The sequence below is a fragment of the Spodoptera frugiperda genome, chromosome 30 (genome assembly GCF_023101765.2).
Source record: "Spodoptera frugiperda isolate SF20-4 chromosome 30, AGI-APGP_CSIRO_Sfru_2.0, whole genome shotgun sequence".
In the NCBI taxonomy this organism is placed as follows: domain Eukaryota; kingdom Metazoa; phylum Arthropoda; class Insecta; order Lepidoptera; family Noctuidae; genus Spodoptera; species Spodoptera frugiperda.
Genome location: NC_064241.1, coordinates 2005085 through 2018385, shown reverse-complemented (window position 1 = coordinate 2018385; position 13301 = coordinate 2005085). Strand labels below are relative to the sequence as shown.

Sequence of the window (13301 nt, the reverse complement as noted above, 5' to 3'; positions counted from 1 at the left end):
AAAATGATATACTAGACCTACCTATTTCATCGATTATTAGACGGGAATAAATATAAACGGGTACAGGCTGGGTATAGGTAGTTTTAATCCAACAATTATAGAGATCTAGTTCATCTAGTAGAGCATGTATAGCAGTTTAGCAGAGAAACACGTGTGGTTTGCCTTTTAAAATTATAGTATGAATACGATGATGACACATGTCCCCTCTTATAAATTATAATATAAGGTCATTTACTATTCTTTTCACCTAACTTAGCTAGAAATGTATGGTAGGTATGATGACAATATCTGGGGGTTTAAGGTTTTGTTCGCTCCCATTTATGAATAGAATCTAGCTCTTACTTATGGAACCTTTAACAAAATGTTGTTTGAATCTTAATAGAATGTACAGAAAATGGATTGTTATTATCGATTATACATAATTCTACTATATTGTTTTAAACTGAGCAGATAATGCTATTTTTTTACCTCCTACTGAATCAGAAGTGAAAAATGCAATTTATGTAATACAAAACGGTCAGTTACGAGTCAAACTCGCTGACTTAGGATTTGTACCATTAATTATTCATTAGAGCTATATACGGAACCCTAAAAATTAACTTGAAGGTTTGGCAATATAACGACAGTAACTAGTCGATAAGTCGAAAATTTTAATAATGGAGTTTAGCTCAACGAGATAAGGTTGAAAATCTATTAAATACATCTTTTGTGTTTATCAATGTATTCCCGACAGCTTTAGAATGTGAAAAAAAAATATAACTAAAAAACTAAATAAAAAATAAAATAATAATGCTATGTGTTTATACACAATTATAATTTATACATTGGACTTAAAACAATTCTTTTGGATTTCGAAATGAGAAATCAAAATAGTAAGTTTCAATATGGATAACACTATTTTTGCAATTTGACCAATTTATGAACGAAACGCAGGATATGTCAAAATTCAAAAGAGGAATTGTCAAAGTCAGGTGTAAATGTTAATTGCTCTATGTCAAACTGAATGGAAACGAGAATGCGATTAAATAATTAAATTACTTTAGATTTAATCATGTTTTTATGATTTTATTAAGTGTGAGAAATATTACAAGATGTTCACCTTAATGGGAGAGCGGGTCTTACATAAGTGCCTCAAGATTTTGAGGTTAACTGTGGCGGATTTCAGCAACTTGCCCGATATAAAGAAATTGAATGCAGTTAGGACAGTGGAAAAGATAATAGATAACAATACAAGCATCTTTATCGAGAGTCCTATACATGTAAAGATCCAGCCGATCGATGTGGACGACCTAAAAGCTCATAACAAGCTGACCATGACATTGTACAGCCAAGGCAAAGAAACCAGCGACTTTCAAGTGAAACAGACATCCAAGCGATTGGAATTACTCAACAAGAATACCGCGTCCGACAGAAACGACGTCTGTGTCATACAGGTACCATACCATCTAAAGGTCCAGGTTACAACAACAGATTATGCATCAGTGCATCTCACCAAACTGGAAGGACAGGAGTTTGTAGTTAAAACACAAAAAGGAACAGTTAATGTCTCTGATCTGAAAGCAGAGAATATTGTGGTGGAGAGCATTGAAGGTGAAGTAAAATCTGAAGGGAGATTACAAGCCAGCAACATAGATTTAAAGACTGGCCTTAACTCTGGTATTACTTGTAACAATATCATGTCCAATGGTTTCAATGTGACAACACACGCTGGATCAATAGTAGTAAGGTCATGTTACAGTGACAAATCACATTTCACCACATTGATGGGCAACTTGAGGCTTGACAGCCTGCACAGATCTGTAATGATAGATGTCATTCAGAAAGGTAATCTGCACATCACAGGCTTCTCAGGCAACTTGCAGGCTTCCTTGAAGAGTGGGGATGTGTACATGCATGCCTCACAGTTCACAGACAAGAGCAGTATTTTCATACACGAGAAAGGCAAAGTTGAGCTTCTGATACCAGATATACTGAAGAATTTACCTGCTACCAACTTGATAGCAGAAAAAATACTAGTTGATGAAAAGATATTGAAGCTAGGCCGATTTATGGATGACTCATATCCAAAGAGGTTCCGCTTTGAGAAAGAACCAAGCCATGAGTTGCATGTAGTTTGTAAGAATGGCTCAATTGAGTTGAAGGAAACTGACTTACCGTTTTTTCTGTAGTTAATCTGTTTGATATGAAACATGTACATTAGGTTATATTAGAGTTTATACTGTGGATCTTCATGCAAGTGCTTGTTACTTTTTTAAAGAAGTTAATGTTACTTTATTAAATGTATTTTTAACATTGTGATGTGTTGGTCATTTTGGTGATAATAATGTATTTAAATTGCAATCATGTAGATGTAGATTTTATTTCTGTAACTTAATTTATATTGTTTTTGCTGTGTAGGGGTTTTCACTGTACATGTAATGTACATGTGTGTATAAAATAGGGGTGTGCATTTATGTAACTACCTACAATGTGTAATATATATATCTAATATTATCATTGTTGTGTCTTCCATGAACCACTCATGAACATTTAGGATACATCAGTAATTCTCAATAATGTTGAGCATAAGTAATTGTAATCATTAATAATTGTTACGGAGTAATGTATTCAATATTATGTTTGTTAGAGTAAGGAGTACTGCCAAAGTAACATTTGTGTAATACAATTTATTTTGTATTAAAACTTATTTATGCATTTACACCTAGCATTTGAAGTATTGTCAATTGAAATTATATTGCACAGTGATACATTAGATGATTTATTTTTGTAGTTCCTCAATAAGACATTAGTGTACATGCTTGATATGTCTCAACTGCTAGTCCTTATTCATTTTTAGAGTAAATAACATTTCTTATTTAGGACTTCAAAATGTAAGTAGTTATTCAATATTGTTATTTATTCAGGTAGTGAATTGTTGAAAAGACCATTAAAATAAAATATGATTCATTTTATAACTATGTATTATTTGAACTGTCCTTGGACAAAGACGAAAATAAATATATTAACTTAGTAAATCACTTTAAACCCTCAATATTATTAATTAGCCATAATTATATATTAACCAGTATGTTTACTTTTTAACTAGGTAATCGTTAATTGGGTGCAAAGATGATGGGTTGTGTAGAGCGGGGCGCCGCCGCCTTAATGATAACGAGCCGATTTATATGCGAGGCGAGTGCGCGCACACTCCAGTCTTACTTGACAACCGTACCCGCAATGCCGGCTTGTGCGCCCGAGTACAGCCGCCTCGCGCGCTCCAACACAGAGTTAGTGTTCTCTCCGCGAGTTAAACGATGCTCTCATCAACCACCGCCCTTCACGGCTCTCAGGAGATCGTTCTCCTCCACCTTCTCCTTAATACCGGAGGAGCGCGCCATATCCCCTGAGCGTCCTCCGCCGCTGCCGCGCTTCATCAGGATCATCACATGGGCACCACGGCTTATGTTACGACCTCTCTTCGCCATTTTAAGCCTAATCGCTCACCCTGCATGGAAACAAATTCTGGTCGTTTTACCTACCTTATGGATCGCCGGCTCCTTATTCTTATTCTGGAAGTGTGTTCAGTGCCCTATTGGAGTTCTCAAAATGATTGGACGTGCAATTAACTCAAAAAACCAGAAGAAACCGCGAACTGTGCTTATTAGTGGAGGCAGTTCTGTACAAGCTTTGCATCTAGCCAGAAATTTCCATTCGGCTGGGGCAAGAGTTGTGGCATTTGAAATAGAAGGGCAATTTGCTTTGTTGAAATACTCAGCCGCTGTTCATAAATTTTATACAGTGCCACGGCCTAATCCTGCTGATCCTTTAGCTTATGCGCGAGCGCTAAGAGAAATAGTGGAAAGAGAATCGGTGGTGTTTTATGTGCCAGTGAGCTCGACTACGCCGGCATATTACGATGCGCTTGCAAAGTCACATCTAGAAGTACTTGGATGCCAGTGCTTTGTACCTTGCGCTCGCGATGTTGTAACATTGGATGACCCTTTGGAGCTGATGAGGGTGTGTCGCGCTGCGGGACTAGCGACACCTCAGTTCTGGGTGGTGGCCAACGACGAAGATGTTCGTGCGTGGTACGATAGCGGCGCGTCTAAGGAGGGAAGACATTTCATTGCTAGTGCGGGTGCGCGAGGAGCTAGAGACCGGTTACGTTTTGTTATGCCGGAAGAGAAAGCTCAATTTAGATTCCCACGGGAAATAAGTGCGGAGAAACCATGGGTTATCGTTCGGGAACCAAAGGGAGAAAGGATTGTGACGTGTACTACTTTGAAAGAATCCCGTGCAGTCAACAATGTGTCGTGCCGGGTGGACTCTGCAAGAAAAGGACTTGTACCCCAAAAGGATGAAGAAGCTGACGCATGGGTGCAGCGATTTGTATCATTCCTCGCACCAGCCAGACCGATGACTGGTCATGTGTCATTCAGACTGGTTCGTGAAGAGCAAACTACAAATGGTCACACTAATAAGTTGGTGGCTATTGGTGCTCGCGTTGGAGTATCTCTGCCGTATTTGTGCCAGGGAACGGCACGTTGTGGGCATACTGCAACTATGGGCAAGCTGCTGGATACTGTGCTGGATACTCGTGAAGCCCTATTCACATTCTGGGATCCACTTCCCTACTGTGCGTACTATCAGTCACGCACGCCAGACGACCGGAGGCCGCCGCCCCCGGAGCCCTGCAAGACGCCACCAAATGTTCCCCTTTGAAGTACAGTGTAGTGACGTCGTAGGAATTATTTATTAAAGACACTCAAGTACCTGAAGAGTGCGTGAGTGGGAGCTCTCTCGGCGTGTGCCATAGTTAAGTCGCGCTCTCTGTTTGTTGTTTACTCATCCCGCTTGGTGCAAGTGTGTGATTGAGGAACGATGCGATATGTTGTAACTACTAAGTAGATATTTTAAGTAAATGTGTACCTACAAAATGTAATGTTATGCCTACATTATTGTTAGGTTTAAGGAATAAAATGAGTCGATATTATTTAAACCTTTGTTTATTTTTTCTTTGACACAGACTTTCCTGTCGATTTCACAAACAACACATCCAAATAATGAAATACCTAAGTGCTTAGCACTAGAAAAGTTTGTCTAACGATAAACTTTTGTAGAGTTAGATACACACACAACTCTTAAATCATTCACAATAATTAATAATTGTATACCTAGTGTTGTAGCCATGCAAACTATTTGTTATTAACATTTTTTTTATCACTTCACAAGCACGACGATAAAAGTTATTTTTCCACAAGATCTGTGGGGAAAAGTGTGATCTATGACCGGCCGGCCCCGGCGACCCGGACGAGATAAGCACTATCTCTTCAAGTGCACTACAATTTATAATAATAACGTATAGGTACTTAGGTACTGCTTATCGTGTTGACTGGACAAACACCGTCCTGAAGATGGGAGTAAGTAGACCATTACGACAGGTGGACAATAAAAATAAATAAATAGGTGATAGAATCGAAATAAGTAGGTCTTCCTGTGTATAGAAGAAGCAAAGTTGGTAGGTGTGCGTACCTAAGTAGGTAGGTAATGTTTACAAAAATAAGTCTCAACGCTAAATCGTTAGGTACATCCTTCACTGGGTCAGTGATGTAAACTTGAACTGTTACCTAACAGCTGACCTCATAACTGTGAAACAACCTTTATTTAAATAGGTATACAAACAATTCAGTAAACAGTCAACCTTGTGCTAACTGCTAATGGCAGCGTAGAGGGCAGCACAGTAAACTATACTCACCGATCTTTTGAATTTCTTTAATTAATTTTATACTTTATTGCATAACTAGGTATAAGGTTGACAATATATTAAAAAGGTTTAAGAAATTGAGGATGGTATTGCATTGGTAGATGGCGAGAAGGTTAATGGAGATTTAGCTATCAACAAAAGTGAAGAGAAGAGAAAATGATATAGTCTCAACACTGGTATCGTACAGTGACCACTACAAGCAAAAATTCCGTTAATTATTCAATCAATCATATCTAAAAATAAGATTCTTTGTGTTATCAACTGCTAAGGTACGATCACCTCGGACAAAATACTCGACCGAGAGTCAACGGACATTCTAGGGGAGGCGTCATTTTGTTGGTAAACAGAAAACTCAGTTTAACGAATTTATCAGCCAAGCTATTCTGTAACTGTCAATTGAAATCTCCGAAGTGAGCTCGCAACCAATAGTATGTCGGATCGCAAACCTTTAAAATTGTTGTTCGTAACCAAAATTTTACACTTATCTACTTAATAGGTATACTCGTACGCATAATGAATATTTTTTTCGGTCATCGAGACAGACATCTGTTGTTTATTTTTTATTACAATTATGTCATTATGTCTGACGGCCTTAGCTACTGCCTTGAACATACCTTTCAGTTTTACTTTAACTACCTACTAAATACACGAGTTTAACGATAGTTTTTTAAACATAAGTATGTTAAGTTAGTAGTTAATAATATGTTAGTAGTTTTTAGGTCTTGTACTGAAATTATAAAGACGAAAGATTTCATTGCTCGTTTACTTGCATTGAAAAGGCTCTGTAACTGCTGAAACGATTTAAAAAAAATATATAGCCTGTCGTGATATCTTTACACCATCGTAATCTCCACCTTGCGTACGGCGCGTAGCGTACCGCTCGGGCCTCATAGAGCCATCAGACAACCACAGATAAGACACCTCAGTGATCCGGAGCTGCAGAGTACCCAACAGGTTTACCGGGGCTCCGACTCGAAAACCTGGAGTATGACGGGGTTTTTAGTCAGTAAGAGTCTGACACTCCCTCTCGCTTCGCCCGAGGCGGGAGAAGTCATTGGATGATTTTTTCCCCTCAAAAAAAGCATCATAATCTATCCACTTGGGAGGAACCATGTAAACATGCAGGAAAAGCAGGCGTAAAGGTAGTGTATAATGTAGGTACATACACACACACCTACTATGTTTCAGTCGATAGATGAGTTGTTTGTCAATGCGGAACTAGACTTATTATTCTGATCTCTTGACATTAATTAAATTAACAAACATATATAATTACTATAGAACAGCAATAAGTCATTATATGAACATAATCATCTGCAATATCATCATCACTTTTACCGAGGGCTCCAAAGAGGCTATATGCATTTACGAATCAGAAATCTTTCTTTCAAAAGTCAAAGTCAAAGTCAAAATCATTTATTTCAAATAGACCAGGAAGGCACTTTTGAACGTCAAAGCAAATATAATAATATTAATAACGTCTGTCTGTCAGTCAGTCCTCTAGTGAAGCTATTTGCTCGTTCCAAAGTGTAGATTCCTGTGGAGAAGAACGAGCAAGAAACTCCATTGGTTAGGTACTCTTTTTCAATCAGATTCACAATACAATTCTTGGTTACATTGTTTCAATTACTTCAACTATGTGAGAACAATGTAAAACTAATATTCAGTGAAAGTGATAGAAAAAGAAATTATTACTATTTGCTTATTAACCCTGCGAAAAATTACCTAGTTTACTCCTGTTAATAATTACTCAATGAGCCGCTATGATGTATGGTGCTAGGAACGTGAGGCCAGTTGATGCGGTACCTTAAGTTGTTGTACCGAGGATACTGACATCAGCTATCGATGATCGTTCAAGTCACTGAAACATACTGAGGGACATAGTGACTAAGGTACCGCTAGCGCTGCCTGAGTGGCTCTTTTTAAATCTCTCTTTATTTCTTCATTAAAAAAACGTCCGAATTCTTTTCATCTTGTGGCTGTGAAATGATTTCATTTATCCGACATTTCAATGTCTTAAATAAAAATAGCATGCAGTGAACGATGTAACGTGTTTGTTTTTAAATAAACGCACCGAGGTTGCAATGTCATTATTTCTGAAACGAATGTAGCATTTTTCATTGTAATATATCTCACTCCATATTCTAAAGAAGTTCATAACCTATTAAATATTTGAGAATAGTTATTATATGATACTTATAGGGCGATTAAGAAGACTAGGCAGACTAGGCAGACTAGTGATCACTTATCTCTGTCTCATATCTGTTCAGACGTGTTTGTGGACATCTGCAACACCAAAGAAGTTTTGGTACATATTAAAAAAGGTTTGCATGGGTCCTCTCATTAGCACGGCGGTTGTGTTTCCCCCTTAAGTGGTACGCCGTAAGGTAGATAAGTGTCGTTTCACGCTAATATGACGATTGGCGCGGTGATTTAGCAACCGCCTGACGCGCAACGGGTAGAGGGTTCGATTTCAGCACTGAGCAACTCTTAGTGTGATCCACATATTATTGTTTCGGGTCTGGTCTCTCATGTGTATGTTTGTAAAGCACGTTGTGATATATGGCTCTCTCGCTGGAATATAACAAATTACCTAATATTGGGCGATAGACATACTGTCAGAATGTCTACGTGATCGAAAAGGCTTACACAGTGGCCCTTATCTAAAAGAAGTTGGAAGAAAACAGTGTAAGTTGTTTGTTTGTTAAGCAAATAATCTCTAAAGAACTTTGAATTGTTGATAAGAACATTTCTTCGTTTATGACTTTCTTTATCTATATAAAGTAGAAAGAAATTCATGATTAATCGTATAATTAGGTAGGTTTGTTCATTATATCTGTGTATGTACTACCTATGTTAGAGAAATTGGTATTATCTATATCCACCTTTTTAATTATCGGTATTTATCGTGAAATGGCTGCCTGTTTATGTAGATATTTGCAATTGGTAGAATATTAAGGGCGTTGTTTTAAAAACTCAATATTATTCGATGAAGTGGTAGGCAGATGTGTATATGAGCCACTTTTGAGTTCAAATTCCATTACTCTTTTCTTCTTAAGTTACAGTTACAGTAGGTGATTCCTAATCTCTAAATCAGATTATGTGCTGTTTTCAAGATATTGAAATCGTAAACCCTATAATGTTAAGACTTCAATAAATGTCTATGAAACCTGAGATTTATTTTTTATGGTATAATCCGGTAAACGAGCAAACGGATCACCCGATGGTAAAAATTTGCCGCTGCTCATGGACATATCGGTAAGGGGGTCTTGAGTTCGATTCCCGTGTCGGACAGGGAACTGATGGACTTTTTTTCGGTTTTTCGAAAATTTCGCAGTATTAGCACGGAGTCTGGAATAGTCTCACTCAGCTAAACATAAATGGTGAAAAGTGGGTGTACATTGTACAATGGCATTACGTTGTGAACTTCTGCCTACCCCTAAAGGGATAAAAGGCGTAAAGATACAAAAAAGAATAACATACTTAGTACAACGATGGTACATACGCTAAACAAACAGATAAGATACGATGCAGGAGAAAAAAGAAAACGGATCATAACAACTTAATCTGCATTGCTCCTTTGTATTGAAACTCTGAAAAGAAATAGGTCATTGCACATAAATAAAAGTTATTTTTAGTTTTCCTTGAAAGAAATGCTATAAATACATAAAATGCGTCGGACATTTATTAGTGTTTGTGTACCGAGTACAAAATGTTCCGATCACGATCCTGCTGCGTGATGATATATCAGTATCTGATGATTCCTTTGTCAAAACTGATAGGATAGGACTCTTGAAATATGTACCTGTAACATAGGTACAGGTATAACATAAGAGGTATATAACATAACATGAGGCTTTATTATTCCTAAAGAAGTAGACAGGGGTGCACAATCCGGAGCTGCGGACTACCTAGCGGGTGGTTTTTAGTCAGTAAGAGTCTGACACTCCCTCTCACCTCGCTCAAGGCGAGAGAAGCGATTTGATGATTTTCATTCCTTAAAAAAAGGGTATATTTTGTTCTGTCCTATGTAATAGGGCGTAATATGATATACATGCTTAACATACATACACATTGCCTTTTAAGTGTCCTTTTGTTACCTCCCTATATAAGTATGTTTTTTTTTGGAAAAAAGATTATAATTTTTGTCTATTCGGCTTACCAATGTGATTAATTCATTGTTCAATTACCTAGATTGTATTTTGCACCTTTTATGAATTAACAATCTTTACTGCATCAGTGTTCAATTAAGAAAGACGAGACATCTCCATTTCTCCGAAATATCAAAATCAATGTTATAAGGATATAAATATTTGAACACACAATGTGTACAAGGAGACATGCACGCATACGCATCGTAGACTTTGCGTTACGATAATAAAATGTACACATATATAAATCGTATGTACGTGTGTATATAGATAGACAGATATTTGCTTTCATCGCGTGTTGTGACTGGTATCACGTGAACCGTACACTGAACATTATTTTCAAAGTTCATGAGTTCCGCATCTGTCTCTATATGTGTACATATGTATATGTAATTGTATATCTTTTCTCACAATCAATACTGCTTTCATTTTATTGCAATACAATTGATGGTTTTGTGTCTTGGCTAGTGTACCGTATTTATTTACTGCGCTCCGTCTACGATCAATCTGAGCCGAGCAGAGCAGGTGAAACATCTCCTTGAGTCGCTAGTTAATTATTTAATGGTAAAAGAACTAATGATTATCACATTTAAACTTAGAACAATAATAATTTTTGCTGTTCACTAACTGAATAGAAACAAATCAGGGGTGAATAAGAACAACATTTTGTTGTGTTTTCACGTAATTTAGAACTGTTTACACCATTTTAATATTTTTTATTAATTCTTTATTAAAACCAAAAATGGTCTATTAAAACCAAAAACATTAAAACAAACTAATAATCCTAATATTTTTTTTCTATCACCCCCGAGTTTCTATTCACCCCATTTTACCGTATATAAGATTGTCGAGTGTGAGAGTTAAAACTGCACACAAATTGCACCATTATTTGTTATGCAGGCAGGTGACCCAGCCACTGTGCAATAATCAACTCTTTAATATAATTCACTAAGATACGGACTAAAGCGAATTTAATGACTTAAGCAATTGTTTACCAGTTGAACTTTGATCGATATAGAGATAATTATAATATTTCCTATCGATTGTGGTTGGTATGTTTTGGTACTGACGAACGATTACTGGTTCGAACTGGAATTAATGGAATTAAAAATTAAGTTCCAAACCCATGTATTTCCTTATCCTTTACGATTTGAACAAGGGCCTGTTGTGCGGCTGCTGGGTACCTAAGTTCTTGTCATATTGTTATACATTACATAAAAATATGCATCATGATGCATCTTATAACATACCTCTTTTCGCAAGTTCTGAATATAAAACTCATAAGGATAATTTCACGGATCACAGACTCCGTGTAAATGTGTAGAATTAAGAAAAATATCACCATACTAATCTCAGAATGTAACTTAGGTAAGTCCTCTTGTTCGACAGTCATACGATTATCAAATAGTATCATATTCATTAATGAAGTTAACAGTATAAGTTTTTAAGTTAATCCGTGATCATGGCGCTTGCAACAGTGCCGAAATTTCGGAAACTTATCAAAATGAATAAACATGGTAAATATCCCGTCTTAAGTTCTAATAATGAAGTTAACAGTACCTACAATTTTATGTGAATATGGAACTATGGTCAGCTATAACTTCGCAGTTCCCAATCCTCGAGGCTACGCTTCCATGGTCACGTAGCGTATCACCATCGCCCCAATTCCCCAGTGTCACGGGCAGACCAGTCGGCGGCATCGTGACATACGAGTAGGGCTCAAAGGTTAACTTGTCCATTAATTATGTAGTATATTATTTGCGGTGGTTACCGGTTTACCCGAAAGTTTGACTAATAACTAGTGTAGATAGATAATGAGGATGGTCAGAGGCTGTCAATGTATATTGTAGAGAAATTAGATATTTTCTGAATGTTATATTGACAGGGTATAGTTGAACATGTCGTGGTTGCCCTTAGGTTTAAGACGACCGCTTTTCATGCATGAGGGTTCGAAACCTACCAACGGCGCGATGCGTACGATGCGGGCCGGTGGACGCTTACCTTGATTGACTTTTAACACATTGAATGCCGTGGTGGTCACCGATGACCAACGTTAGCGGAGGATTCGCCTTCAACAGTTTTCTATTGGCAGTCAAAGACTTAAGTTCTAATGTTTTGTTTCTAGCTAGCAAAGCATATCCGTTTCATTAATGATAAATGATAAATGATATTTATTTCTGTAAATAGGTCATAAAATAACACTTTTACACGTCAATCATTTTGATTTCAATGAAATTGCAAGTAGGTAATCTTTTTTAATATAAAAACAATAAATTGAACAGGTGAGCCGGTGATAAGCTTACATACTTACAAACTGATATCTAATTGGCACATGGCATAAATGTAATACTTAAAAAGGATCTTGGAATAAGATTATTTTAATGTTTCAGATTATGAAGTATGCTTTTCATGCTTGAAAATCGGGCGTCTTAAACCTCCGAGCCACCACGAGTTTGGGGATGAGTAAGGAGAAATAACGTGAACTAGATATGTATTATTAATTCTTATTGTTTGTTTGTTTTTTCTTAAACGTTGCCACACTACGATTTTCTCCTGTGTCGTGGATGCGTTTATAAACCTACAAGTTCACATGCACATGACAAGCAACAATTTGTGGATCACACAAAGAATTGCTCCGAGTCGGAATCGAACCCGCTACCCGTTGCACGTTTCTTATAACCACCAACTCATCCTGATACATATTTAATAACAGTAACTTTGAGAACCAATGAATTATGGCGCTATTTACATATGTAGGTGCTAATTAGATATCTAGGGAGTTTCCTCAGACACGTTATCAGTCCAGTTCTACCAGATCCGTTTGGAACGTGACCTTATTGACTTTGAATATTCCCGGTGTCAAGGAAACTTCCGTGTGGACTTACAAGGAATTCGATATTATTCATGTTGATAGCACAAATTAGTCGAATCGTCTTCGAATTATGTGGATAACGTTTCTAGTAATTTGGATGCGTGATTGCTTTGTTGATCCGGCGTGATTTGGTTCGTGAATCGAACGTTTTTTGTTATAATGAGTACAATGCTCGAAATAGGGATGATAACGGGGTATAAAAATTAAAAATCTATTTCGTCCATCAGTGAGGTGATGAAAAAATATTAGACACATATTTTTTTATTTTGCCATAAAACATATCTACTTAGATAAAACGAATCACAGTTTAGGAGTGGGAGTAAATACCTTATTTCAACGGTTAAAACGTACCTAGAAGAAACGTCACGCGATATTTCAAATGTTATTATATCTTCGAAAGTATTTGTTTCTGTAAGAAAATAAAAATACGTGTTTAATGTTTTTAAACAATGTACAAAACAGATATTAAGATAAAAATTGGTCATCTACTCAATTGAGCTTGCTGTAGACCTCCTGACGGAAACCATTTATCATT

General features: G+C 36.9%; 2 protein-coding genes and 1 pseudogene across 2 annotated transcripts; all 3 read left to right on the top strand.

Moving 5' to 3' along the window:
- The first annotated feature begins 936 nt into the window (after positions 1-936).
- On the top strand, positions 937-2954 carry LOC118269642 (uncharacterized). The gene has a single exon (XM_035584846.2). It carries the CDS (start codon positions 1092-1094, stop codon positions 2166-2168), a length of 1077 nt encoding a protein of 358 aa, XP_035440739.1. The 5' UTR covers positions 937-1091; the 3' UTR covers positions 2169-2954.
- A 213-nt stretch (positions 2955-3167) lies between these two features.
- LOC118269641 (uncharacterized) lies at positions 3168-4978 on the top strand. The gene has a single exon (XM_035584845.2). The coding sequence runs from the start codon at positions 3217-3219 to the stop codon at positions 4699-4701; it is 1485 nt and encodes a 494-aa protein (XP_035440738.2). The 5' UTR covers positions 3168-3216; the 3' UTR covers positions 4702-4978.
- A 2447-nt stretch (positions 4979-7425) lies between these two features.
- On the top strand, positions 7426-7660 carry LOC126912856 (small nucleolar RNA U3; annotated as a pseudogene).
- Positions 7661-13301: the final 5641 nt, after the last annotated feature.